This window comes from Antechinus flavipes, chromosome 4 (assembly GCF_016432865.1).
Source record: "Antechinus flavipes isolate AdamAnt ecotype Samford, QLD, Australia chromosome 4, AdamAnt_v2, whole genome shotgun sequence".
Taxonomy (NCBI): Eukaryota; Metazoa; Chordata; class Mammalia; order Dasyuromorphia; family Dasyuridae; genus Antechinus; species Antechinus flavipes.
In genome coordinates, this window is record NC_067401.1 from 69262270 (window position 1) to 69289515 (window position 27246).

General features: G+C 31.3%; 1 protein-coding gene across 3 annotated transcripts in view; it reads left to right on the forward strand.

Moving 5' to 3' along the window:
* Positions 1 to 27246, forward strand: part of DPYD (dihydropyrimidine dehydrogenase) — a 1007953-nt gene that overhangs the window by 328788 nt on the left and 651919 nt on the right. For all 3 annotated transcript variants that reach the window (XM_051993282.1, XM_051993281.1, XM_051993280.1), the window contains exons 7-8: positions 4051 to 4132; positions 12274 to 12361. In XM_051993282.1, coding sequence (XP_051849242.1) covers positions 4051 to 4132; positions 12274 to 12361 — 170 coding nt within the window. The remainder of the gene's footprint in view (positions 1 to 4050; positions 4133 to 12273; positions 12362 to 27246) is intronic.

Genomic DNA, 27246 nt, shown 5'->3' on the forward strand with positions numbered 1-27246 from the left:
AGGGGGGAAATTACTATTATCAAAAATGAAAAAAAGTAAATTCATAACAATTAAAATAGAAAACTATAAAAACTATATCAACAAAATTGAAAACATATGTATGATTTTTTCAAAATGTATTGAACAAATTAACAATGAGAGAAATAGAATATTAAAATAATATCAGAATATATCTTTGAAGAAGCCATAAATGAACTTTAAAGTATCAGATTTTCAAGTGTTGTCCATAAAACATTGAAGGTAAGGTATTTTACTATTATGTTAATTATTTGCAAAAAAAATAATAATTTTCCAGAATTTTTTATTGGGAAAAATAAACCAGGAATACCTAAATCAGAGAAATAAAACTACATCTCAGTATCTCTAATGAATATTGACATCAGAATATCAAATAAACTGTTAACAAAGAAAGTATAAACAAATATAGCAAAGATTAAACATTTTGACAAGATTAAATTATACCAGAAATGCAGTTAAATAATAGAAAAAATAACCATAATAGCCCATATCATAAACAAAAATAAAAATCAGATTATTACATTATTTGTAATACCAAAGCATTTTTATAAAATTAATTCATACCAATATAATAAAAATCTTTGCAATTTTAGTGATAAGGGAAATAGTTAACAAAGGAAAATATTACAGCAAATTTCTCTGATTAATTTGTAATGGACAAGATATATTGACTACTTATTCAAATATATAAAAAAAGACCCTTTCCCCAATTCGCATATGCCAAAGGCTGTGAGCAAACAGTTCTCAAAAGAAGAAAAATAAACTATCAACAACCAGATGGAAAAATGCAATACATCAATAATAGTAATATGAAATTTCAAAATGAACATATGTATACCCCTCAGATTGGCAAAAAAAAAAAAAAAATGGAAGATAGCAATTATTTTATATGGTCTTATATAAGACAAACATGCTAGTACATTTTGGACAAAACTGTGAAGTAATGTAGTTATTTTGGAAATCATTTTGAAACAATATCCAAATCATTAACTCATACAACATCTTTGATTTTACTATTTTATAACTAGTTTTATATCCCCCCCCAAAAAAATTGGAGATGACCCAACGCATATGTAGAAAATTGTTCAGTGTGCAGTGTTATTATAGCAAAAAGCATAAAACAATCAGAGGGATACCTATTAATTGGGGAAAGGCCGAGGAACTATTTATTAATCTAATGGAAAGCGATAAAAGTGGCAGATCCAGAGAAATCTAAAGTTAAAATGATCTAATGAAGAAAAAAAAAAGAACTCTGAATATGTATTATTATAGGACTTAACTACTCTGATTCTAGCAATGACTATATGATTCCAAAAGACCAAAAATGAAATATGGTCCCTATATCTTAACAGAGGAAAGATGAAACAGAAGTACAGAGAAAGAAGTGGGCGTTTCCAAAAATTACTAATTTAGGGATTTTCTTATGCTTATTCATTAAAGAGACTTTTTATTGAGAAGAGTAAAAATTAGGAAAGGAAGGCAGAATAGCAATAGCAATCAAAAAAATAAAATAAAAAACACAAATGAAGCATTTTAATGGATAGAAAATAACAATGGATTTTAGAGAGAAACAAGCAAACAGGGAACTTTGGGAAGTAATATTGAATTTCTGATGTTTGTATGTGTGTGTGCATATACACATATATTTATGTGTATACACAAACTATGTAATAAAGAGGTCAACATTTCATATACTTTCCTCTTTTCTTCATTATATTTGTAAATGTTCATATTTGTTGAATCTAGAATAGTAAAAATGAATTTTACCTTTAAAATGAAAATTATATTATTTGACTACTTACCTATTGGGGAATGTTTTTGGTAGTTATATATTTCATTAACTTGCCTATTTATTACAGATAAAAAGCCCTAATTGGAAATATTTGAATCAATTTTTTTCTCCAATTAGCAACTTCTCTTCTTACTGTAGTTACATTAATTTTATTTGTGACAGCTTTTTAATTTCTTCTAAGCAAAATTATATCTTTTGATTTTTTTTTATGATTACTTCCTTGTTTAGTTAAGAATTCATTAAGGAATTCAATAAACATAGCAGTTAAATATAGCTGACCTAGTTTCCTTCTAATTTTTTTCTTAATTTGTAAATTAATTTTATTAACGTGACTTGCAATAAACAGGTAATATAGCTATTATGTTTATTTTACTATGTTGGTGATCCAAATGTAATATATTGGTCCAAACCTAGTTATTGCCAAAATGATTTCCAGTTTTCCCAGTAATTGTTGTCATGTAGAGAAGTATTCCCCATATAATTTAGTTTTTACTCTTTATTAAACATTTGTTTATTGAGCTCAGTTGTTTCTAATACTTCCACGTATCAGAAGTCTATTCCGATGATCTATTTTCCTTAAATCACTATTGAAAAATTTATATGAGTCTAGCTTTATAGTATAGTGAAATCTATTTTATTTTGTCCTTTCCAAAATTTTTCACTTTCCACTAAAATTCTAGATGTTTGTTTTTTCAAATAAATTTTATTATTTTTTTCATTAATTCTGTACATCTTGATTAATTGTCATGACACCAAAACTATAAATTAATTTAAGTGGTATTTTTTTTTTGGTTATAGTATAACAGACCAGCTATGAATATGTAATATCTCACTTTTTCTTGAAGTATTTGTTTAACATGTTTTGTAATTAGAGAGAAAGTGTATGTGTATGTTTGTGTACTTATAGATAGATAGAGATCCCTTTCTCTCTCTATCCATCTATCAATGCAAGAGTGTGTGTGTGTGTGTGTGTGTGTGTGTGTGTGTATGTGTGCACGTGCACATGCACATGCGCGCTTCTATGTGTGTCTTGAATGAAATTTGGTAGATTGGCTCTCAACTTATTTTATGTAATTATAATTTCTTACTATTTTAAATTCTACTTTTTGTTAATTCCTGCTAGATTGTGTTATCCATACATAAAAATGTTGTGACTTTTTCTGAGTTTATTTTGTATGCAATATTGTCATTATGGATAGGAAGATATTATGGAAAAGATTAAGTGACTTCTTTAAATTTACATATTACTGGGTAATTGTTTGGTTACTAGTTTGTGTAAATGGAAATTTCATAAATTTTTTAGGACATTTATTTTACTAGAAGCTCATGATAAAGATTCTTTTTTTTTTTTTGCTTCAATAAACAAAATTTATAAAGAAATTTAAAAGTTACTTTGCTTTAATCTTATGCAAAAAAAAAAGTTGTACTCTTAAAATGTTTGTTCTATGCTCAGTTTTAGTATAAGCAAAAACTATTGATGTCAAATAGGATTATTTTATCATTGTGCTAAACTGGAGACATTTTGAAGCTTTCATAATGGAAGATGTTACCTTTAAAAAATATTTTATAGAATATATGCAATATAACTTGTAATGCTCTAAATAATAATTATGACTAGCATTAAAACAAAGATATTCTTAGAAGATGACAGCCTTTGATTTTATATTTCATTCTTCTAAGGAACATTGTACCTACCTTTCCCTGCTTCCCTCCATCCCCCCCCACTCTCTTTTTCTCTCTCTTTGTCTTTGTCTGTCTGTCTGTCTGTCTCTCTGTGTGTCCCTCTCTCCCTGTCTTTGTCTGTCTCTGTCCCTCTGTACTTTCTTTCTCTGTCTCTTTCTTTTTATGTGTGTTTCTGTTTGTCTGTCTGTCTGTCTCTGTTTCTCTCTAGCTTACATTCTTCCTATATATACACATATATAAAATATATAATATATATCATTAGATACAAAATGTAAGTGATTCATGACTATTAGCTTTCCCTAACCTTTGTTTCCATTTGCTTACATCATTTTCTTCACATATTTTCCTCCTTATAACTGTTATAGGCTAGTGAAAGGCTTTACAACGTGAATACTAATTTGAACTGTCTTTGGCACTCATTAAATGATGTGAAAAATGCCCTTGTAAAACAGTAAATGCTCTCGAATAGGTCCTTAGGTCTTTAATGTTGATCGATAAAGACATTTTGTCATTTCTTTATGATTCGTAATTGTTTCACAAATTTTTCTTTATCCTAGTACAAGTGAAATCCCTCAGTTTCGGCTGCCATATGATGTTGTGAATTTTGAGATTGAGCTCATGAAGGACCTTGGAGTAAAGGTAATGAAAAAATATAACCTGTTTGTATATAGCATAAATGAAAAGGAGTAAGTCCTCGACTGAAGATTAACAGCAAAATGCCATACACATTTGTAAAGAACAATTAAAAGCTACACTAGGCAGCAGCAGAAAGATGCTCCCCCTTGCTTAGGGCATTTGTCTGTCTACTGTCTGAATGCCACTAGTCTGGAAAAGGGCAATCAATAGTTCTCATCTGGCATGCCTGCATGTGATTAATTGTCTGTAAGAAACAAATTCCTAAATTGCTTTAGGGGTTCAGTATAGCTAATGGAAGCATTTGATTTCTTTAATCAAGTTTTTCAAGTTGGGTTCTTCTTACCAAACCTACACCTCAAAAAAGTCACATTTCACTTTTAGTTCTTTATTTTTTGCAATCAATTTCACAGAGAGATATTTTACTTATTGTATGCTTAAAATTAGCATTGTTAATAGGATAATCTACCATCAAAATAAGCAGGAACTCAATAACTTAAAAAGCAACACTTCAGAATGTTTTCTTTATTTATTGAAACAAAAGACTTTGTTGTTCTAATAGGGTGTATATTTTGCTTTAAAATATAACTCCAGATGCTGCTATCCTTTTTAATCAATTAAGAATAATATTCTGTGGTTCTTTACTTGAACATATTGATATTTTAATTCAAATCTTTTAAGTTTTCATAACAGATATAACACAATCCATTAATAAAGTAACCTGATTTGCATAATGTATTCTGCAACTACAAGTAGGAGATGTTTTGGAAAGTGTATAACAAAATGCTCATTGCCATTGCATTTAGCATCATAAATTATTTCTAATACTTGAAGATAAAAGGCAAAACCTATTTCTATTATCTTGCATTTATTCTTCCACAAGTACTCGCCATTGAAAAAGAAAAATCCTTACACTGACAAATATCGATGGAGTAATAATGTTTGAAAAGTAAGAACATTGGAAAGAATACCATTCTTTTTTTTTTTTTTTAAAAGAAACCTTTAATGCTAATACATATTACTTTATGGATTACTTTTTTTTATCAAGAAATCTTCCAACTATTTCTAGTCCCCATTAAATTTACGCACACACACACAACATATATAAATATGTATATAGTTACATATATACCTATACAAATACATAATATATATACTTTATTTTTCTATGTGTATGTATTTCTAGAAAGTATCTATTTGATGGAAATTCATGTATACCATAGAAACTTAGAAAATTAAAATCAAATGCATAACTAAAATGAAAAGATCAGAACTTCATCGTAGCACAGAACTGACTTTTTATCAGAATCAGGAAAATGAGCTTAATATTCCATTGCTAAGAATAATTAATTAAAGGAGGAACTATCATATTGCCTGATTCCTTCAACTCATGAAAATTTAAGAGGTAAACTCGTCCTCACTGGGGACCTACCATGTGACTTCCGCATTCTAGTACTCCCTCCCAATTAGTTTTCTGAGGGGGTCCCCCAGGAATCTTTTACATCCAACCTCCACTCCTTGCCTAGGTGTATTAATTAATAGTTATGACTGCTTAAAATTAGCATTACTACCAATTGAAAATGGAGAAAATTTTAAGTTATCTAAAAATAGAGTTCATTGACTAGAAATCACTAAATTAATTGTGGAATATAATGGGAAAGGAATATTATTGTCTCATATGGAAAAAAGAAGTTGAAGAATTTGGAGATGTTTGGGGTCACATATGAATTGATTTAAAGTGAAGAAATGGAACCATGAAAAGAGTATACAGAAGGACTCTGCTCAGTCCTTTCCGTAGTGTCCAATACAACGTGACATATTTGGAGTATCTTGACTAAGATACTGGAGTGGTACTGGTGTGATTTGCCATTTTCTTTCTAGCTCATTTTAGAGATGAAGAAACTGAGGAAAACAGAGGTAAGTTTTTTGACTAGGCTAGCACAGCTAGTGAATGTCTGAGAGAGTGTTTTTTTTTTTTTTTTTTTTTTTTTAAACTCAGGAAATTATCTTCTTAATTCTAAGCCCAACACTTTAGTGTTGTCCACCATTTAGTGATCTAATACTTAATGACTAAAATAATAACAGTAACTACCATCACCAAACAAAACAAAACAAACACCCCCCCAAAAAAAAAAATCCTGAATTTGTAATTATCTTGACCAAACTTGTTCCTGAACAAGATATGAGAAAATAAACTGGTGGATTATTTTGCTTATGGAACATTTTGTATAATTTTGCTGCTATATTTTTCATTTTTTTTTTCTTTCTGGATTTTGTTACAAGTAAAGGGACTCTAAATAGCTAAATATTTGGAAATGAAAGCAAGGGAAATGCAGATGTTAATGAAAAATTTAAAATTTAATAACAATTTTTAAAACTTCTGAAATCAAAATGAAAACAAAATAATCCCCAAAACATAGCATAAGTTAATCAGAAAATAATATCAAATTATATTATATATCTAATTTCATCAATGTGTATATTGCATAAAATGTGGCATATTTATAATAATTATGGAAATGTAAATCTGTTTATATGTAACAGAGAACTGAAATTCAAGATAAGTGAAGAGATGGTTTAAAAGAACCTATATATTTGAGTCATCATCTAAGATGCTGAAAAAAATTGACTGATGGAATTTTTGAAAGATCATGAAGAATTTGAGGCTATTATAGAATTATAAACTAGATTAATTTACTTTTTTCCTAAAAAAATTCTAGAAATTTAATAATAACAAATATCTATTAGTCTTTAGAAAGAATAGGAATACTCACTGAGGATCACATAGAATTATCAAAACAAGTCAGATTTGACTGACTTCATTTCCTTTTTTAAAAAAATAGTTACAGTGATGGATGTGTAAAATACTCTAAATGTTTTAGACCAAGTGTTCTTAACCTTGTCTATGTTATGGAAGTCTCCAGTGGTCCAGTGAAATGCTCAGACCTTTTATCAGATTGAGGTTTGTAAAATGATATAAGAAAATACACATTATCACAAAAGACAACAACTGAAATTATTATCAGAATATTTCTAAGCAGACTCATATATTCCAATTTAAGAATAGTATGTCAAAATCTTAACATAACATTTGAAAAAAATCTGTTGGATAAGATGGAGTTATACTAGTTGGATGTGAGTACATTTAGAAGAATTTTTAAATTGTTGAATGACTGGGCCCAATAAATAATCATAATTGGGTCAATGCTAATTAGCAAAAACCTAGTTGTGTGCCCAAGAGCATTGAAAGCTCTGGTATTTTGTTTTGTTTTGTTTTTTAATCAATGACTTTAATAAAGGTATATAAGTTTTTTTTTTTTTTTAATTTGCTTACAGATGCTGTAATATAGCTGAGGAATAGCTAAAATGATGAATGATTGTGTTACCATCCAAAGAGTTTTCAGTAAATTTAGAATTATAAAATTAAATTTAATAGTGAATAATGGTAAATTCCTACATTTAGGTCCATCAGCTTCACAAATATAGCATGAGAGAAGCATGGCTAGAAACTACTTTAAGTTTTAAAAATATATATATTTTTAAAGCTCTGAGTATTTGAATATACTGAAAATTCAGCATGAGTCATAGGACAATGTGGCAACCTTAAAAGCTATATTAAGAATCAGTCAAACTGACATATATCTTTTACTTATTCTAGCCTTTCTCATCTTCTTATTTTTATTTCTACACCTGGCCACCTTTCACCTCTTACCACTGCTTTCAAATTCAATCTGTTAACTCATTAATCTTTCTTCAAAGGCCAACACAGATATTACTTTCTATATTAATTATATCCTGATTCCTCTGTTAGAAATTTGTTTTCTTCCTCAGAGCTTTCATAGACATGTATATTTATGATGTCATACTCCTATTAAATTTAGCTATATATATATATATGTATTATATATATATATTCATAGATTATTTTATAACTCTTGCTAAGGTGTATGTTCCATGAGATCAAAAATCATATTTTAATTATTTTTGAACTTCTTTTTATACCTGATCTGGTTCTTTGCACATATCTAAATTCTAAAGAAGTTATTTCTTTAGTGTGTTGTGTACCCCCTTCAAAAATCCATATCCTAACTTGTCCAAGCATTAGTAGTCATCTTTCAAAGAGATGATTGATGAAATATTGCTCAAATGATGGCCAACTTTAGGAATGAACTTTTCCAATGTCATTTAACTGCCTATTGGGAACAGATTTCAAAAACTTCAAAAAAAAAAATCTTGGAGTATCCTTACATTATCAAAAAAAAAAAAAATTCACAGATTTTAAATTTAAGATTTTAAGATCTAATCTAACACATAAATAAAAGGAATACCCAAGACAACACACTCAGGAAGTAGTATTTATTAGATGCATGCCAATCTAATAGGCATATAATAAATTATTGAATGGATTAAAGGATGAGTAAAAAAACTATTTAATCCTACTTTTTTTCAATTAGATATGTATTTTCTCTCAATTTCCCCTCCTCTACAAAAGAAAAAGAGAAAAACGAAATTCTTGTAGTAAATATCCATACTTAAGCAAAACAATTTCTCATATTGACCATATGCAAAAACGTTACATCTCACTACCTATTTAGTCCATCATCATTCTTTTGGGAAGTGGGTAGCATCCTTCATCATTAGTCATTTTGTATCTTTGTTAATGACTGCATTGAACACAGTTCTTAAGTCTTTCAAAGGTGATTTTGTAAAGTTATTGTAATATAAATTGCTGTTTTACTTCTGCTCACTTTGTCTGAATTAGCTGATTTGAGTAATTCCAGTTTTCTCCGACGTAATTTGAATCTGGGTTTTATAGATTCCAAACCTGATTCTTTTCCCCTCTCACCAAATTGGCTCTTGTGTGTATGCATCCTTGAGTGAATAAGTGTGTGTTTCTTATTTCATGTTGTTATTAGACACAAGTGTACTTCATTGGGCTTCAAATCATCATTACAAATGTTAGTTTACAAATAATTTGTAGTAATATTAGAACGTTCATTAAATTCAAATAAGAAAAGAGGTTAAGTGTGAGAATTAGATTCCTGAGGAATAGAAACACAACATAAAATAATCTGAATTCATTGAGAAATAGAACAAAGACACTGCTTTGTGGAATACGGAGGAATAATATTCTCATATTTTATATATATATATATATATACAGAGAGAGAGAGAGAGAGAGAGAGAGAGAGAGAGAGAGAGAGAGAGTGTGTATGAGAGAGAGAATTGCATTTTTTCTAGGATCATACACACTTTTAAAAGTAGAGATTACATATATACAATTAGTTTGACCTAGAACCTGATACAACTCTGTGCCCTCATTCAGTTTGTCTTGTTTTCCAACATATTTGCTAAAATTAACCCTTTTTTCTATTGGAAGGACTATCTGCACCTGTAGTCAGGGAGTCAGTCAGTCAACACATATTCATTAAATACCTACTATGACATGCATTTTGCTAAATTCTTGGAACAAAAAGAAAAGAAAATACATCCCCTGCTTTCAAGAGGTTCACAGTCTAATATGAGACAACATGCCAAGGACTGTATATAAATAACATGTATATGTTTATATGGGTGTTTGGCGTGTGTGTTTGTGGAGTGCGTATGTAAAGGCTAGAAGTTATAGAGAGACACCAGAATAGCTAGGTGTTTAAACATTGGTATATCAGAGCCTTATCAGACTTAGACATATTGGAATGAAAAATTATTTCTTTCCCTGTGTATGTCTATGACAAACATATACGTATGTATATATAATTATTAGTATAGTTTATAAACCAGGTAGCCTGTAGAAAAGGTCATATTTTTAGGTCTAAGATGGACAGCAGGTAATATTTACTGATTGTTTGGAACTTTCCTCTTATAGAAGCTTAATATTAAGGCTCACTAAGATAAATTGTGCTCTCTGAAGAAGTCAGTGACTTCATTAGCCCTTTTGAATAGCAATTTTGGTTTTTGATTCCAAAGATGTCCAAATTAGTGTTATACCTGCTGAAATTTTCAAGAATGGAAGGAACTGCTCAGGCATCTGTGTGTACTTTTCTTCAGCATATGGAGTGGCAACATGATAAGTTCCCTTTCCACACATCCACTAAAAATAAAATAGATAGTGTAGAGAAATTACATTTATTTAAGCATTTCTTCAGTTTTGTCTCATTTTGACTTTTAGACTAAAGTTAACTTTATCAAATTACGATAAAAAGGAGATGTTTTATTCTTCAAAAAATAAATTCATATTTCAGTGCAATATTTACCCATTCTAACACCATGAAGAAAGTTAATTTAAATTAAGAAAAAATTAAATCACACATGAACAATGAAGGATAATGACATTTCAATTTGTTAAGTTTTAAGGTAATAAGAAAGGCAGCTATGCGGCATAGTGACTATAGTTCTAGGCCTAATGATAGGAAAACTCTTCTTCTTGATTTCAAATCTGGCCTCACATAGCTGTGTTACTACGGAAAAGTCACATTACTCTGTTTGCCTCAATTTCTTTATCTGTAAAATAAGCTGGAGAAGGAAATGATAAATTCTTATAGTATCTTTGACAAGGAAACCCCTAGTAGAGTCATAAGGAATCAGGACTGAAAAAATGACTAACCAACATGGGGAGTAATAGAAAGCAAAAAGAACACTGACATGCTTTCATTTCATAAAGAAATATTTATTAATCACTTTGGCTTTCACAGAATTTCCCACAGCTGCTGACTTTCTCTAAGGTGCTGACTATCAATCTAGTTTTTTCACTCTATAGGACTTTTTACATGGACAATTACAGGAATCATCTTTGTTAACTTATATATTACTCACTTTTGAAATTTCTTTTTTCAACCAAAGTGATATTGTTGCTATTACTCACACCAGCATTCTATCTCCTATTTCTGTGCCTTTGAAAGGTTAGAATTAGATATTTTCTGGATGAAATTAAGCACCTATAATATAAGGCTTTTTCTGATTCCCTTCTTTACCAAAAACTAGACCCTCCCCTGCATCACTTGTTTATTTTTCTCACATGGAGTTTGATCTTATTATAGAATTTGAATATGTTATTAATATAGATATACATCTTGTTTGCTGCAATAAAATGTAAGTTCCTTGAGGGCAAAGGACTGTTGCTTTCTTATCTTTTTTAGTACCTGACTGTGTTTAAAAATGAATATAAATTGATAGATGTAAAAACACTACTAAATTTCAAAGACAAAACTTTCAAGTAGCTTACATTACAATAGGTGGGGAAGGACAAGCAGATAATGACAATTAGTCATTTGCTAATTGATTAGGTACAAAAGTCAAAGAAATATGTAATGTTTGAGAAAAAGGAAAGATCTCGTTAAGATTACTTTATCTTCTAGAGACCTAGTAGAAACAACTCTCTAAGATTAGAAAAGGTAGATAATTCCTCATCCGCATTAGTAAAAGGAACAATTAAATGGGTATTTTTAAGGAAAATGTTCTTAAATTATACAAGTAAAATTCCAATTTAATCAATTCTGTGACAATTTGATAAATAAGATGCTTTTATTAGGGGAAAAAAAGCTCAAACTGATGTTTCATTTATTTCAAAGATTATAATTTGACAAGACATCAGTGCTACTTGATTCCCAAATACAAAGAGTAACTTCCAGATTATTGCATCAGAATTTGAATTGAATTTTGAGTTCTCCAAAAATTTTCCTGAAAATTATATTGATGTGAAATCTTCCTTCAGTACAAGAAAAATCAGCCATTTGTATCCATGGTTGATTCATATTATCTCCTGTTTAAGAAATCAATGTTCATTACTATATGCACTGGTGAAATCTTTTCTCAAGCATGTTAATGTTCATATGAACACATCCTTTATTGTTTTTCACCAGGATAAAAATTAAAATGTCAATTATATAATATAAAAATAACTACTGGAGTAAACTAAACAAATGACAGTTTATGATTGTTCATTTTCTCCATTAATTTCCTTCCTTCATACACACACAGAACACACACACACACACACACACACACACACACACACACACACACACACACTCTGTGTGTGCATGTATGTATTCCAGGTTGGTTTTATATATGCCTTTGTATGTATGTAGTTATGTTCTAATTGATAAAATTCAGAAACTAAGAAAAAAATTAAATTTTGTTTCTAATAGGTAATTTGTGGTAAAGGTCTTTCAATGAATGGAATGAGCCTCCGTACTTTAAAGGAAGAAGGATACAAAGCTGTTTTTATTGGAATAGGTAAGTGAGTTTTATTATTATATATTTCCTTTAATATTGATTAAAATGTTTCTGTTCCTTATTTTGGTAAATACTGGTCAAAAAATTATTTTTTAAAGTAATTCTTTTGCTTTTGAATTTGAGATAGTTCTGTTTTATGTGTCTATATTTTTAAGAACAACTGTATCAACAGTGGAACAGAATAGAAATTAATTGAATTTCTATATTGTAATAGCTATGATGTTGCATTGTTACTAGGAAATTCTAGAAAGACAGTATTTACTTTCAAAGTATATAAGTTCTTATATTCACCTTTTTTGGATATAGTTTCCATCAATTACATTTCTTTCTTTGATTGATAAATTGAGTCTTATTAGAATCAATATGTCAGTTTAAAAATGTTTGGGAATAACTTTCTTAGTAAAAAATCATGCCAACAGGTAAAATATTATCCTAACTATACTAGAAAAACAAAGTGGATGAAAAATAATAGTATGTTTCTTTAGGAGCAACATGTGTAATTGGTCCTTTAATCCATATATTGGATAGATAGATGGACACATTGTTCAGAAATGAAGAATTGAAACTAGATCACATTTGAGAAATAGAACATCACGTTGAATGACAGCAAAAATCTCTCTCTTAAAATCCAGGATTTTGCATTCAAGTTATAGTGTCACAAACAATGAACAAACTAATCTATTTCAGGAAAATTGAAAATATAGATAATTCAAATATGAAAAGCAATATATGTTGGCTAAAGCATGTAATTAATTAAATGATTTTCTTACAAAATACTCGTTGATCAAAGTAAGACCAAAAAAGGAGGTAGGTCAAGTCAGTAAATCTTCATTAAATGTTTACTATGTTCTAGGGGTAGCTTGGTGGCACAGTGAATAAATAATAATGTAGACTGCAGCCAGGAACATCTGAATTCAAATCTGGCCTTACTAGCTGTGTGACGCTGAGAAAGTCACTTAATCCTGTTTGCTTCAGATTCCTCTTCTATACAATGAGCTAGAGGAGGAAACCGCACACCACTCCAATATTTTTGCCAGGAAAATTCCCAAGAAGGGTCACTAACAGTCAGACATGACTGTGCCATGACCTGTGCCATAGTTATATAAAAGATAATAAATGAATAAAAGCAGGCCTTCCATTGTCTATGACAAATACTCTACTCAAGTTATACGGGAAAAAATGTGTCCATGTTATACAGAATGAGAAAACTTAGACTAGTAAAATAGCTAATCTTACAAAGTGCTATCTATTTATCTATTGCTATCTATCTATTTATCTTCCTTCCTTCCTTCCTTCCTATTTCTGTATTTAAAGATAAAAGTAGCAAACATATATGAGTAGCATCATATTAACATAATCATGATAGGAATGACTATTATCAGTAATAATACTTGGGCAGTACCAGCCACTCATCCATTATAAGATTCCTTCTAAATAGCATTTAAAAAATCTATGTATAGCATAAGTTTGCAATTGGATAGTTATATCTATTGATAAAAGTGAGAAAAAAAAAAAAGATTGTCCAGTGAGACTACTTTTTGACAGAGCTCTTAGATGTGCTGTGCCAAGCTGATTTTATACGCATGCCCATTTTCATTTGTGTTAATTTGTGTCTCTGGGTAAAAATCATGTGCAAGATTCTACCTCAAGTAGTTGTAAGATTTGGAGCAAAGAATTCCTAAAGAATGATAACTTTATCACAAATTCATTCACTTAGAGTTTTATATTTAATACTTCCTAAATCTTTCCTTTATCTTTGATGTCTAGATTGAGAATCTGTAACACATTGACAGTCAGTGGTTCTGAGATCTTTATATAGTATTTTACATCCTTTACTCTCAATCTACTGAATTTCTATTTCCTTATAGATTATATATGCTTTTTATGGCTAAATGGAATTTTAAAAAGAAAAATAATTAACTGTATAGGGATGGTGATCTATCAAATATGTTCCATAGCACCTAATACACATTTCAATGGTAGGTTTCTTGACCACAATATTTTCCCCTAAATTACCAAATTAATTCCAAGTTTAATGGAAAAGTCAATGAAAATATACAGAGAGGAAATCCAAGAAGTAGACAAATCAATCATGATATTTGGTTGCTATTAATGATTTTTAAAGTCTACATTTCCTATCAATGATATGGTAACTTTCATGAGCAGATGCTACATATTACTAAGTCTGTTTACAAAGAGGGTCTACACTAAATAGATATGAGCTAAAGAACCAGTGGGATGGGATGCAATGCCCCCAGTGCAATATCATATGCAAGCGGATGAAAGCAACGAATTGAAGAAGGAAAAAAGTTTCTAATTTTTAAGTCAATGGTGATTTGCCTGAAAAGATAGTTCACTAAAGTTCCTGAATACAGTAAGAAGCTGTCATATTTGGGTTGTTTTTTGTTCATTTCATTAGAGTGTCTCATACAAGCTATTTGACAGTGGTTCACAATCCAATGGTCCCCATTTGACTCCTCACTGAGGTGTGAATATCACAGTTATAACGCACAGTCATTTCCATTTATGATCCTGGTTATCTTCATGCTGTGAGGTGAATCTTTTGACATTTCATTGTGGGGATGTGAAGAGCATTGTTACATATGCTTTTTTCCTGTATTTTGTGGAAATATATGATTATGTCAGATGTAATAAGCTCAAATGTGTGAGAGACGGGCAAAATGTTTTACAGTATATATGTACACACATATCTCTTTGAGATTCTTCATGACTAATTTGGCAAATTTTAAATACTAATTATTATATCTGCTTATTTCTTGACTATCATCAAATATATTGTATCTATTGGATATCACAAACATAAGTGCAAAACACTGGCACTTTTGTTCATTTTGATCTTTCGTTTATTTTGGAGAAGTATGTTTTCAAATAAATCTACTGACCATTATCATTAAACAATGGAAAGGCAACTTGGAATAGCAAGTAGTAGGCTGGCCTCAGAGTTAAATAGAACTTGATTCCATTCTTGTTTCATCTGTATCACAATGGACTCTTCCAAAACTTCAGGAAAAACTCTACAATTAAAAATTATGAGATGTCTGAGATCTACATCACTGGAAATAATTTCCAAAACATCATTTTCCTACATCAATGAATCTATTTGTATATTTAATACATCTATAATTATATAGATATATGTACTGCAAATATATCCATGTATTTGTATGTACATGTGTGTATGCATTTACATACATATATGCATGTGTATTTACACATATACACATACATTCATACATATTACGTGCATATACACATTAAATGCATATATTATGCCTCATATATATACATGCATATATGTGTATGTGAATACACAGATATACCACACACCTACAGACACTAATACAGATGGACTAAAATAGTGATTTCCTGACATAGGGTATTCCTGAATGAGGATATTCTCTCTAACATAGTAAATTTGCATTTTTCAGTTAGAGATGATGGATTACTGGGCTAAATTGACTTGCCAAACTTTACACAGCTGGTATATTTCAGAAAAAAAAAAAAAAGACTTTTAAAGCATATATTCCTAACTCTGAGACTATCTTGCTTTACTATCTACAGTATCACAACTATGTAAAACTAATATACATAGAGGAGATATGTCATCTTCAAAAAGCCATATAAAAAGTGACAAGGAGGAGAGAGAGTGAGAGCACTGGAAAATGTCCCATTAGAAGGATCGGCTGAAATAATTGATATTATTTAGAAATCAAAAGAACAAGTTAAAAAAAAAAAATCAAGGTACAATGTGATGCTTCCCTTTTGCTGTTTGAAGGGTTATTTTATATCATTTGAAAGAATGATAATAATATTGTTTATATAGCACTTTAAAGTTTGCAAAGTACTTTGCAAATATGTTCTTATTTTATCCTTATAACAAACCTTGGTGGTAAATGCCGTTATTGAACTTAGGTTACAGATGAGAAACTGAAACAGACACTGAGTGAATAACTTAGCCAGGGCCACGTATTTAAGAAGTATCTGAGATAGGATATGAACTCCCTTTTTCCTAAGTCCAGATACATTATTCTATCTGTTTCATCATTTGGCTTTTTGTTTTGGTTAGAGGAAGAAGGCACTAATAGGAGCTGCAGTTGGAAATAAGAAACAAGCAGATTTAGATTAGATTAAAAAAAAAAAAAAAAACTTTCTACCATTTAGTCTTTTCTGCAAAAATATGGCCTTATAAGGTAATGTGTACGCCATCACTGGACTTCTTTGAATTGGACCTAAAACTATTCCTTAGGGAAGTTTTATACAGTATTCTTTCACAAAGGCCATCTTGAATTAACTGACATTTGAGGTTGCTTCCAACTCAGATTTTGAGAATTTACTGAAATTATAACAATAAGGACTGCCAAAGTACTGATCCTATAGGCAGTGTGTCCATTTTTACTCTAGAATGCATTCCAAATTAACATTGAAACACCAGACACAAGCCAATTAAAAAAAATGCAGTTAAAAAAAACAAAAACAAAAAACAAAAACTTTTGACTCTACTATGGAATTTCTGCAACTAAATTCAGCAAGAGATGGATACACAAAGAAAAGTGAATAGCATCACATAGCAAAAACTAATCTACAGACAACTTAGGAGTTAAAAGCCTTTTGCAGTTACATTCCAACTTGGGAAATGGATCAACCATGGTTAAGCCCGACAAGTGAGATGTTGACATTTGAGGCCAGATGGCCCACACTGAGATGTCCCACTTCACAGTCTTAAAAAGTTGGCAGCCCTAGTCTGAGGATGTGTGGAGTCATCCACATATGCCAGCCTCCCTTTCCTCAATGTGTTACATTAGTGGCTTTCACTGTCAGAAAAGGATAATCTTTGTGTGAGGATTTCCGAATGTTAAAAGAACTGAATAATGGAGAATCACAAGAAAAAAGAAAAAAGTCCATTGAGACACTGTGGTATTAAATTTACTCCAGTATGGCCTTTAACTATGTCTCTTGTGCCTTCTGGAAGTCAGAATTCTTCTCTGCAAAAGTTACTCTTAATTAACTTCTTAATTATCAATTTCTAAATTATATATCATCAACTAGTTTCTGTTTATCCATGAAAAATGCAATAATGTTCTATGCTTAGCATCTTTCCTTGTATCCTCTGATTTTAAATATGAATTTTTTAAACTAGTATCCTCAATCTTTAAAAAAAAGTTTATTTCTAAATAAATAAAAAAACATTTAAATAAATAAATATAGTAGTAAACAAAGTCTGTACTTTGGATTTTTTAACCAATTTTAGAAACATTTTGTTTTTAATGAGTTTATTTCAAAAACTTTAGAGAAGAAACCCATAAATACATCTTTTTTAAGCATTCCAGGTACATTGAAATATAATTTAACCATTTAATTGTCTGAAATATGAATCTAGAAATACTCGTGGGAAACTTTGTCTCTAAACTGGAAATGCATTGCAATTACTTTGTATCTATGTTATAAACATTGATAGGTTTGTGAGTGTCATCTTCTTTTATTGAATGTAAATTCCTAGAAGAAAGGGGTTTACCTCCAAGGCCTTTCAGAAGGCCTGGCACAAAATTTAATTATTTATTTATTTTTTTAAATTCATAGATTATTTATCATGTACAAAATGCTTGCTAAATTCTAAGGTCATCAATGGAAAAGCAAGAAAGCCTTTGCTCTAAAGAGGATCCATTGTAAAAGTGGGAGAAAAACACATATAGCAGATTTTAATGAGTCATGTGGAAAGGTCTGTTGGTTCTTGGGGATAGAATGGAAATGCATATGACAATGTATTTCTATTAATAAAAGTTTCTGATATTGAATTGTTTTTGATGATATCAAGGTCTTTGATGGTGGGAATTCTTGTTTTTATTTTCTGTAACTATGGATTCTGAGGAAGGGACTGAGGGATGAGGAAGTTTCATGACCTATAGAGAATATTACTAAGTTGAATTTTCACAAGAGTTATTCCACTTTCACTATTCCCTTAGATTATAGAGATAATCTCACTGGTTTGGAGCAGTTGTTATTCTTAGTACCTAGTACTATTTATTTGATTTTTCCTATCAGTGGAACTTAGTTGTTTGGTTGGTGGTGGTGGTGGCAAGAAGAGAACCCTTCTTAACAAGAACTGCCCCTCTCAATGTTAGCTATAATTGTTTGGGGTTAAAGTTAATTAGGAGTACTCTGGATAGAAATTTAAAATGGGACAGAATTTTTTTTTAATTTTTATTTAATAATTGCTTTATATTGACAGAATCCATGCCAGGGTAATTTTTTTTACAACATTATCCCTTGCACTCATTTCTGTTCTGATTTTTCCCCTCCCTCCCTCCACCCCCTCCCCTAGATGGCAAACAGTCCTATATATGTTGGATCTGTTGCAGTATATCCTAGATACAATATATGTTTGCAGAACCGAACAGTTCTCTTGTTGTACAGGGAGAATTGGATTCAGAAGATATAAATAACCCGGGAAGAAAAACAAAAATGCAGATAGTTCACATTCGTTTCCCAGTGTTCTTTCTTTGGGTGTAGCTGCTTCTGTCCGTCATTTATCAATTGAAACTCAGTTAGGTCTCTTTGTCAAAGAAATCCACTTCCATCAAAATATGTCCTCATACAATATCGTTGTCGAAGTGTATAATGATCTCCTGGTTCTGCTCATTTCACTTAGCATCAGTTCATGTAAGTCTCACCAGTCCTCTCTGTATTCATCCTGCCGGTCATTTCTTACAGAACAATAATATTCCATAACATTCATATACCACAATTTACCCAGCCATTCTCCAATTGATGGGCATCCATTCATTTTCCAGTTTCTAGCCACTACAAACAGGGCTGCTACAAACATTTTGGCACATACATGTCCCTTTATGGGACAGAATTTTTGAGAAAATGTGTGTGTATGTACAGATGAAACAATAACCAACTTATGTGATTAAAACCACATAAAGAAGGTAGAGATAAAGACAAGATCTGATCAATGGCCAAAATAAAAGAGTAATCACTGGTGATTCTATGTTGTTTTCTAAGAATAAAAAAAGTGATAATTCTACTATATTTTGTTCTGGTCAGTATTCATGAAGAGTATTATGTTCAGTTCTTGGTGCCACATTTTAAGATTGACATGAATAAGCTGGCATATGTTCATAGATGAGCAAGTGGGATGATAAAGGAATGTAAGTCATTGCTTTATGAAAATCATTTGAAGGAATAGAGATGTTTATTTTTGAAAAAAAAAAAAAGGAACACTCATTGGGGGTGGAGGTTGGAGGATAAATCCTCAAATATTTAAATCTGTCATACAGAAGAAAAATGAAACCAGTTTTATTTGATCCAAGAGAGCAGAACTTTTAGAATACTGTTTAAATGGTGCAGGTTTAGCTTTTATGAGTGAAATACTATAACAAATTTTTAATAATTCATATTATCTGAAACTTGGAAGCAAAGGATTCCTTCTCATTGAAAGTCTTCAAGAAAAAAAGATGCATAACCATTTCTTGTTTACGTGACATATAAACACACACAGATTTAATTAGATGACTTTTGAGATCCTTTAAATTCTGATTATGTTCTTAAAAGTAATACAGTTAATAGTTCATGTTAAGTTTAAAAAGAGTTGAAAGATTCTTTTAGCTCCTTCTGTATGCTGAGTATCAAATTCTCATACTCAGTTCTCAAGGCCTACCTTGCAGCCTTCTCTTCTCTTCCTTGTTCCTCCCCCCCCTCAAAAAAAAGATTTCACCACTGAAGTTTTAATTGTAATGGCTCTTCTATTTAATATTATCTTGATTTTGAAGCAGTTCTTCTCTTTATTTCCTATTTTCTTTCTTGTTCTTACCCTTTCACTTTTAATGTAGCACAATTTGTCTATCTTTGAGCCAGGAACAGAGAAGCTTTTTTAGGTTCACATTGCCCAAACTGAAACTCACATTCTAATCTGAATTTAACTTATAGATAAGATAGGATAAGAAAAAGAGAGAGGAAGAGAAGGAAAGAGTTTCCTAGATCTCTTTTTTATTCAAGAACTGATTGTCTTCTAGTAGCTCCCTGCATCACTAACTCTTATCATAAGGAAGTTAGGAAATTACTGGCCCAGTCAAAATGTTTTTTTTCAGCTACTGCTTATAGATGCCAGTAACTGTTTTATGAGATGAGGTTATCATTTTAGGCTGGAGGGCATTATTACTAAGCACACTCTATGAGCCTAATGGTGGTGGAGGGGATAGGTAGTAGAAATCTTATATGTACAAGGTAGACTATTATGGGTAGAAAAAGAAATCTCCCAGTAGTCCCAAATTTCTGATCCCTTGTGTTGTATAACCTTGATAAAACATAATTAGAAGTCACCTTGATATTGACTAGACTTAGCTATAATAGAGAGTATTGTGAATGAGTTCAGGGACACCCTAAACCAACATTAAAGAGTAATTAAGCATTTATGAATTCATGAATAAACTAAGTATGTCACAACTTGATAAATTAGGAGAGAATAATTTTTGTTTCCTTAATCATGAAATCACAATCTCAGATTTAATTCAAGCAAGGCTTTCACTAGAATTCCTTCTACAATGTACTCAGAATCTGAGCATTCAAACTTTAAAATCAGATTTTTAGGGAGGACAAAATATCTACTTCCTCAGGCAGCTGATTACAGTTTTTAATGGCTCCAATTGTCATTCAATAAGAAATTAAGTGCTTACCCTGCCCAGACACTAATCTTAAATACCAAAGATACCAAGAAAGGGTTAAAGATTATGCTCAGCTACAAAGAACTCACATTTTGACTGGAGAGACAACTTGCTTACTTTGTGTATACTAGTGTAGATGAAATCATCTTGTGAAGACACTATCAATGTGGAAGACCAAAAAAAGCCCTCCTGAAAACGTGGGACTTAATCTAAATCTTGAAGGAGGCAAGTAAGGAAGTAAAAATGAGGAGAATCAGCACTTCAACTCTGGCTGATTTTCTTAGACTAGACAAGGCACTGAGTAAGCAGATGTGTTGACACGTAAGGAATAAGAAAGAAAATAGCATTGTTGGTTATAGAATACATAAAGGGGAAGTAGAATATTTAAAAAAAAACAAAAAACCTTGAAATGTATCAAGAACTTTTAAAAAATTTTTGATAATAGATTTTTATTTTCAAAACACAAAGAACCTTGCAAAACCTTGTGATTTAATTTTTTTTCCCCTTCCTTTCCCTCACCCTGCCCCTAGACAGCAAGTAATTCAATATAAGTTTAAAATGTGCAGTGCTTCTAAATATATTTTCACATTTATCATGTTGCACAAGAAAAATCAAGTAATAAAGGGAAAAAATGAGAAAGAAAAAAAAAAAAGCAAGTAAACAAACAACAACAAAAAAGTGAAAATACTATGCTGTGATCTACATTCAGTCCCCATACTCCTCTTTCTGGATGCAAATAGCTCTCTCTATCACAAGTCTATTGAAACTGGCCTGAATTGCCTCATTAGTTGAACAGAGCCAAGTCAATCACAATTGATCATCATATAATCTTGTTACTATGTACAATGGTTCTACTCACTTCACTTAGCATCAGTTCATGTAAGTCTCTCAAGGTCGTTCTGAAATCATCCTGCTGATTATTTCTTATAGAACAATAATATTTCATTATATTCATATACCAATCAGTTTCCAGTTTCTTGCCACTACGAACAGGGCTGCCACAAACATTTTTGCACATATGGGTCCCTTTCCCTCCTTTATGATCTCTTTAGGCTTTAAGTCTAGTAGAAACACTGCTGCATCAAAGGTTATGTACAATTTGATAGTCCTTTGGGCATAGTTCCTAATTGCTCCCCAGAATGGTTGAATCAGTCTGAGAATGGTTTTAAAAGGCAAAGAGAACTTTTTATTTAATCTTGGCATTATTAAGGAAACATAAGTATTTAATGAGTGAGGAGATAGAACTATTAAGGTTATGGTAGAGAGAGACTTGAAGCAGGGAGAAAAATCAAAAGGATATGATAATTGTCCAGGTGTCAATGGACAGGGCAGTTAGGTGACATTGAATCAAGCACTGGGCTTGGAATTAGAAAGACTCATCTTCATGAGTTCAAATCTAGCCTTAGACACTTATTAGTTCTGTGATCATATACAAGTCACTTAACTCAGTTCCTCATCTGTAAAAAGGACAGCAGAGAAATGACAAACTATTCTAATATCTTTGTCAAGAAAGCCCAAAAATGGGGTCAAGAAGAGCTGGAGACAATTGAAATGATTTGGCAACAACATTAATAACCACAAATGTAGACTGGCAAGTAGTGTGAAAGATGTTGTAGATGTGGGATATGTGGGATATGTATAAGTAATGTTGAGGATGATACTGAGACTTTGAGATTGGGTGACTAAGAGAAGGAAAATTTAAACACATTTTTTTAAAAAAAGTGTCCTTTATAGTAATTTTATAGGTTAGAAAAGGGCATAGTTTTGAGGGAAAAAGAATGTAATATTGGAATTTATTTTCCCCCTGAACTCAAAATCTGATAAGCCCATTGCTCTCTGATCTACTTTTGTTGGCCAAGCAGAATAAATCTAATTTTTCTGTATAGAAAATGGGGAGAAGAATGGTAAGGCTCATTCTCTCTATGTATATTTTTATGCCTTCATTGCTCAGAAAGCCATTTCATGACATACTTTAGTGAAAAATTCATCTTCCAATGTGGACTTTAAATTTATCTAGATTTGTCCTTCACCTCATTCATTACAGTCCTAGATTCTAAGTCTGTCAGTTTACTAACACTTGCTAGAGTTTATACTATGTCTTCAAAAACCTAGTATCCTCTCTGCCGTAATGAAGTTGAGAGCAGAATTTAAGTGAGTTTGTTGTTTTATACAAAGATGCAGATGAGAAATAAAGGAAAAAGAGATGGGAAATTATATGGTGGTATGAACAAAGAACATCATGTAAGTCATGAAATAAAGTAGAATTTATATTAATTTGGCATGTTCCCATCAATCCACAACAATAAAGGTAGAAGCATGATTTCTTGTCCCTTTTCATTTATGTTTGTTAATTTATTTATTCATTTATTTCCACAATCTCACACACTAACTTGACAAATATCACTAGATAAAATGAGAGGATATTCTTGTCTTTTTGATAACTAAATATTCATACATTCCTGCTCCTTCAGGTGAATACTCGATGAGATGCTATTGTTACTTTTTTAGTATTTTTTTTTAGTACTGTCCAACTCTTCAAGACTTTATAGGGTTATCTTGGCAAAGACAATGGAGAAGTTTGTTCACTGGATGTCTTCTCGACTCCAGATATGATACTAGGTCATGGTGATTCCTAGCCAAGATAGGGAATGCTGATAAACTTTATGGTCTTTGAGTATCCCTTTAACTCCAAAATCATGTAGCTGTGCCATTTCCAGTGATGCCTTTAAAGAGTTGTGCTTTATGGATGAACATAATTGTAAACTCTATAGAACTCTGTTATAAAAAAAAGTTAAATCTATTTTAAACTACATTCATAGTTTTGTAGTTAAACTTCCAACATTCATATCCCAATCAATACTTCCTTTTCTCCCTCCAGTCTCTACTTTTATCCTGCTTGAAAGACCTTTGGCACAGTCATACTGTTCTAGTCTCCCAGAGGCACTATCATCAATGCAGATTTAAATAAGTGAACAAATGCAGTTCATCTGGGGGAACCATGAATTTGTCCATTTGTATATTTCTAATTGCTAACACTCAGAGGTTACAGAAGTATTAACAATAGACATGAAAAACATGTTACTGAAATATTTTTTTCTTCCAGTTGCCTAAGAATGAACAAATTATTTAACTATCTTAGCCAAACTGTCCGTGTGAAAATAAGGGAAGGAAGAGAAAATAATTTAATTTCTTTGGAAGTTTTAATATTGATTTACTATCTTATCTCCCAAAAGTAAGTAATCTCCATGTCTGTTATTATTTTCTGATTAACTATGCAGTGCCACCTGGTGTGCAGATGGAAAGAATATTACACATCATAGGCTCTGTTCACACCCACCCACACACATACACAAACCTATGTGGCAAAAAGTTAACAGATGTTCATTTTGCTTGTGTTACAGAGAGAAACTGTGCATCCAACTTTTGATTCATAAACCAGAATTGGATGATAACACATATGTGTGTGTGTGTGTGTGTGTGTGTGTGTGTGTGTTCTTTAGACTAAGGCTAGCACATAGACATTTAGAGAGGAAATATATTTTGGGGGGAAATTGCTTCCTTGTGCCTTTGAATTGTTTTAGCATATGCCCCCTAGCTCCCTGTCAGCAAAGATGATACAGTAGATTTTGTGTGTTGAACCCTCATGTTTCACTTACATTTATTTCACAGAACTAGATATATAATGGTATTTCCATAAAGGCTTATTGAATTCAAATTGACTCAAATCTATTAATTGAGTTCCTACTATTGATAAGTCTCTGAATTAAAAATAAAACTGCCATATGTATGGAGGCACTGTGGTGCTATAGAGGGAATTGAAGTTAGGAGAAACAAGATAGGAATTCTTGCTCTGAATTACCAGATCCTATGGATGTCTATTATTCATCTATAAAATGAGGATGGTTGTACCTATAAGTCCATTTGGCTTGGGAGGAAAGTAGTTGGTAAATTTTAAAGTGCTGTCTCTTATCTATTTGTAAATACCAACTTTACCTCTGTCATTATTTTCTAAAATAATAGCACATACTCCTAGAGAACTGTTCTGTTTGAATTTCTCATAATTTTGTGGTGGAGGGAAAAGAGCCTAGGATTTCAATTTATCAAAAACTTTAAATCCTTTCTCTGATTCTTCCCAGTTTTGTGAACTTTGATAAGTAAGTTATACTTTTAAACCTCAGTTTTACCAATAAATGAGAGGGTTATTTGAGAATATCCAGATTTGGGTAAGGTTAATAGTGGGACATACAGTCTAGTGGGACAAGGAGACACATGAATCTAATATACAATACTATACTGAGTATTAAACACACACACACATACAAATATCTACATACATTTACATACAACAGAGTATGTACTATATACTTAAGAGACAGGAAGAGAACATCCCAGGCATAGAGGTTAGAGTATATAAGAACATGAAGTGGAAAAGTACAGGGACTTATTAATGAAACAGAGAAGGGCTGAGTTTGTCAAGAGTGTAGAGTACATGGAGCTTTATTAAGCAAGGCTAGAAAGCTAGTGTGTTACAAGATTGTGGAGACCTTTGAATGTCAAGTAAAGGAATTTCAAGCTTACTCAGTAGGTAACAGGGAAATGGTGAAGATTTGGGACAGATGATTGACAAGAATAGATTTATGCAATTAGACTGTCATCATGATGAAGGTTGCATTGGAGAGGATAGAGAGTGAAGATGGGAAAATTTGTTGGGAAGCTTTTGCATTAGCCCAAGTAGGTGGTAATTAGGACCTATACCAGGGTGATAACAGTCAGAATATAAAGGAGAGAACAGTGAAAGATGGCTCAGAGGTAGAATTGACAGGACTTGATAAATAATTGAATATGAGAGGGAAAGAAGAGGGAAAAAAATTCACAGATAAGACCAAGGTTTCAAATATGAAAAACTAGTTGAATGGTGGCACTTTCAGAAACTCTGAACTGAGAAAGAGAAGCATGTTTAGGAGGAGGAGATGAATAATAAATTTAGGATTAGAACATGTTTCATTTGAGGAACTGATGAAGAGTCTGAGTAAAGATATATTTTCAATAGTTTGAGATGATGGTCTAGACCCAGAAAAAGAAAACTGTGTTATGTTAGTGATTTAAAAAATATATATATAATAGCCTTTTGTTTTCAAAATACATACAAAGATGATCTTCAACATTAACCATTGAAAAATCTTGTATTGCAAAATTTTTCTCCCTCTCTTCCCATACCCCCCTCTCCTAGATAGCAAGCAATGCAATATAGGTTAAACATGTGCAATTCTTATAAAAATATTTCTACATTTATTATGCTGTGCAAGAAAAATCAGATCAATGGGAGAAAAGGGGGGGAAAAAAGGAAAAAAAAAAAAAAAAAAAAAAAACAAGAAAAAAAAGCCACAACAAAAAAGGTGGAAATACCATGATGTGATCTACACTCAGTTTCCATAGCCCTCTCTCTGGATACAGATGGCTCTTTCCACCACAAGTCTATTGGAATTTCCTTGAATCATCTCATTGTTGAAAAGAGCTAAATCCATCACAATTGATTATCACCTAATTTTGTTGTTGCTGTATGTTCTCTTGGTTTTACTCACTTCACTTAGCATCAGTTCATGTAAGTTTTTTTTAGACTTTTCTGAAATCATCCTTCTCATCATTTATTATAGAACAATAATATTCCATATATTCATATACTATAATTTATTTAGTCATTCCCCAACTGATGGGCATCCACTCAGTTTTCATTTGCTTTTTTCCAGCTTTCTGCTTCCCTTCTAATCTTGGCTACATTGGTTTTGTTTGTACAGAAACTATTATATTTGCTATCTTTGAAATTATCCTCTTTGCATTTTTTTTTATTTTTGCTTCTTTATTAAAGATTTTTATTTACAAAACATATGCATAGGTAATTTTTCCAACACTGAACCTTACAAAACCTTTTGTTCCAAAGTTTCCCCTTTTTCTCCCCATCTCCTCCCCTAGCTGGCAGGTAATCTAATACATGTTAAATATGTTAAAATATATCTTAAATCCATTATCTGCATACATATTAATACAGTTATCTTGCTGCACAAGAAAAATCAGATCAAGAAGGAAAAAAAAGGAAAACTGAAAAATAAAACAAAATGTAAGCAAATAACAACAGAGAGAGTGGGAATGCTATGTTGTGTTCCACATTCTATTCCCACAGTTCTCTCTGGGTGTAAATGACTC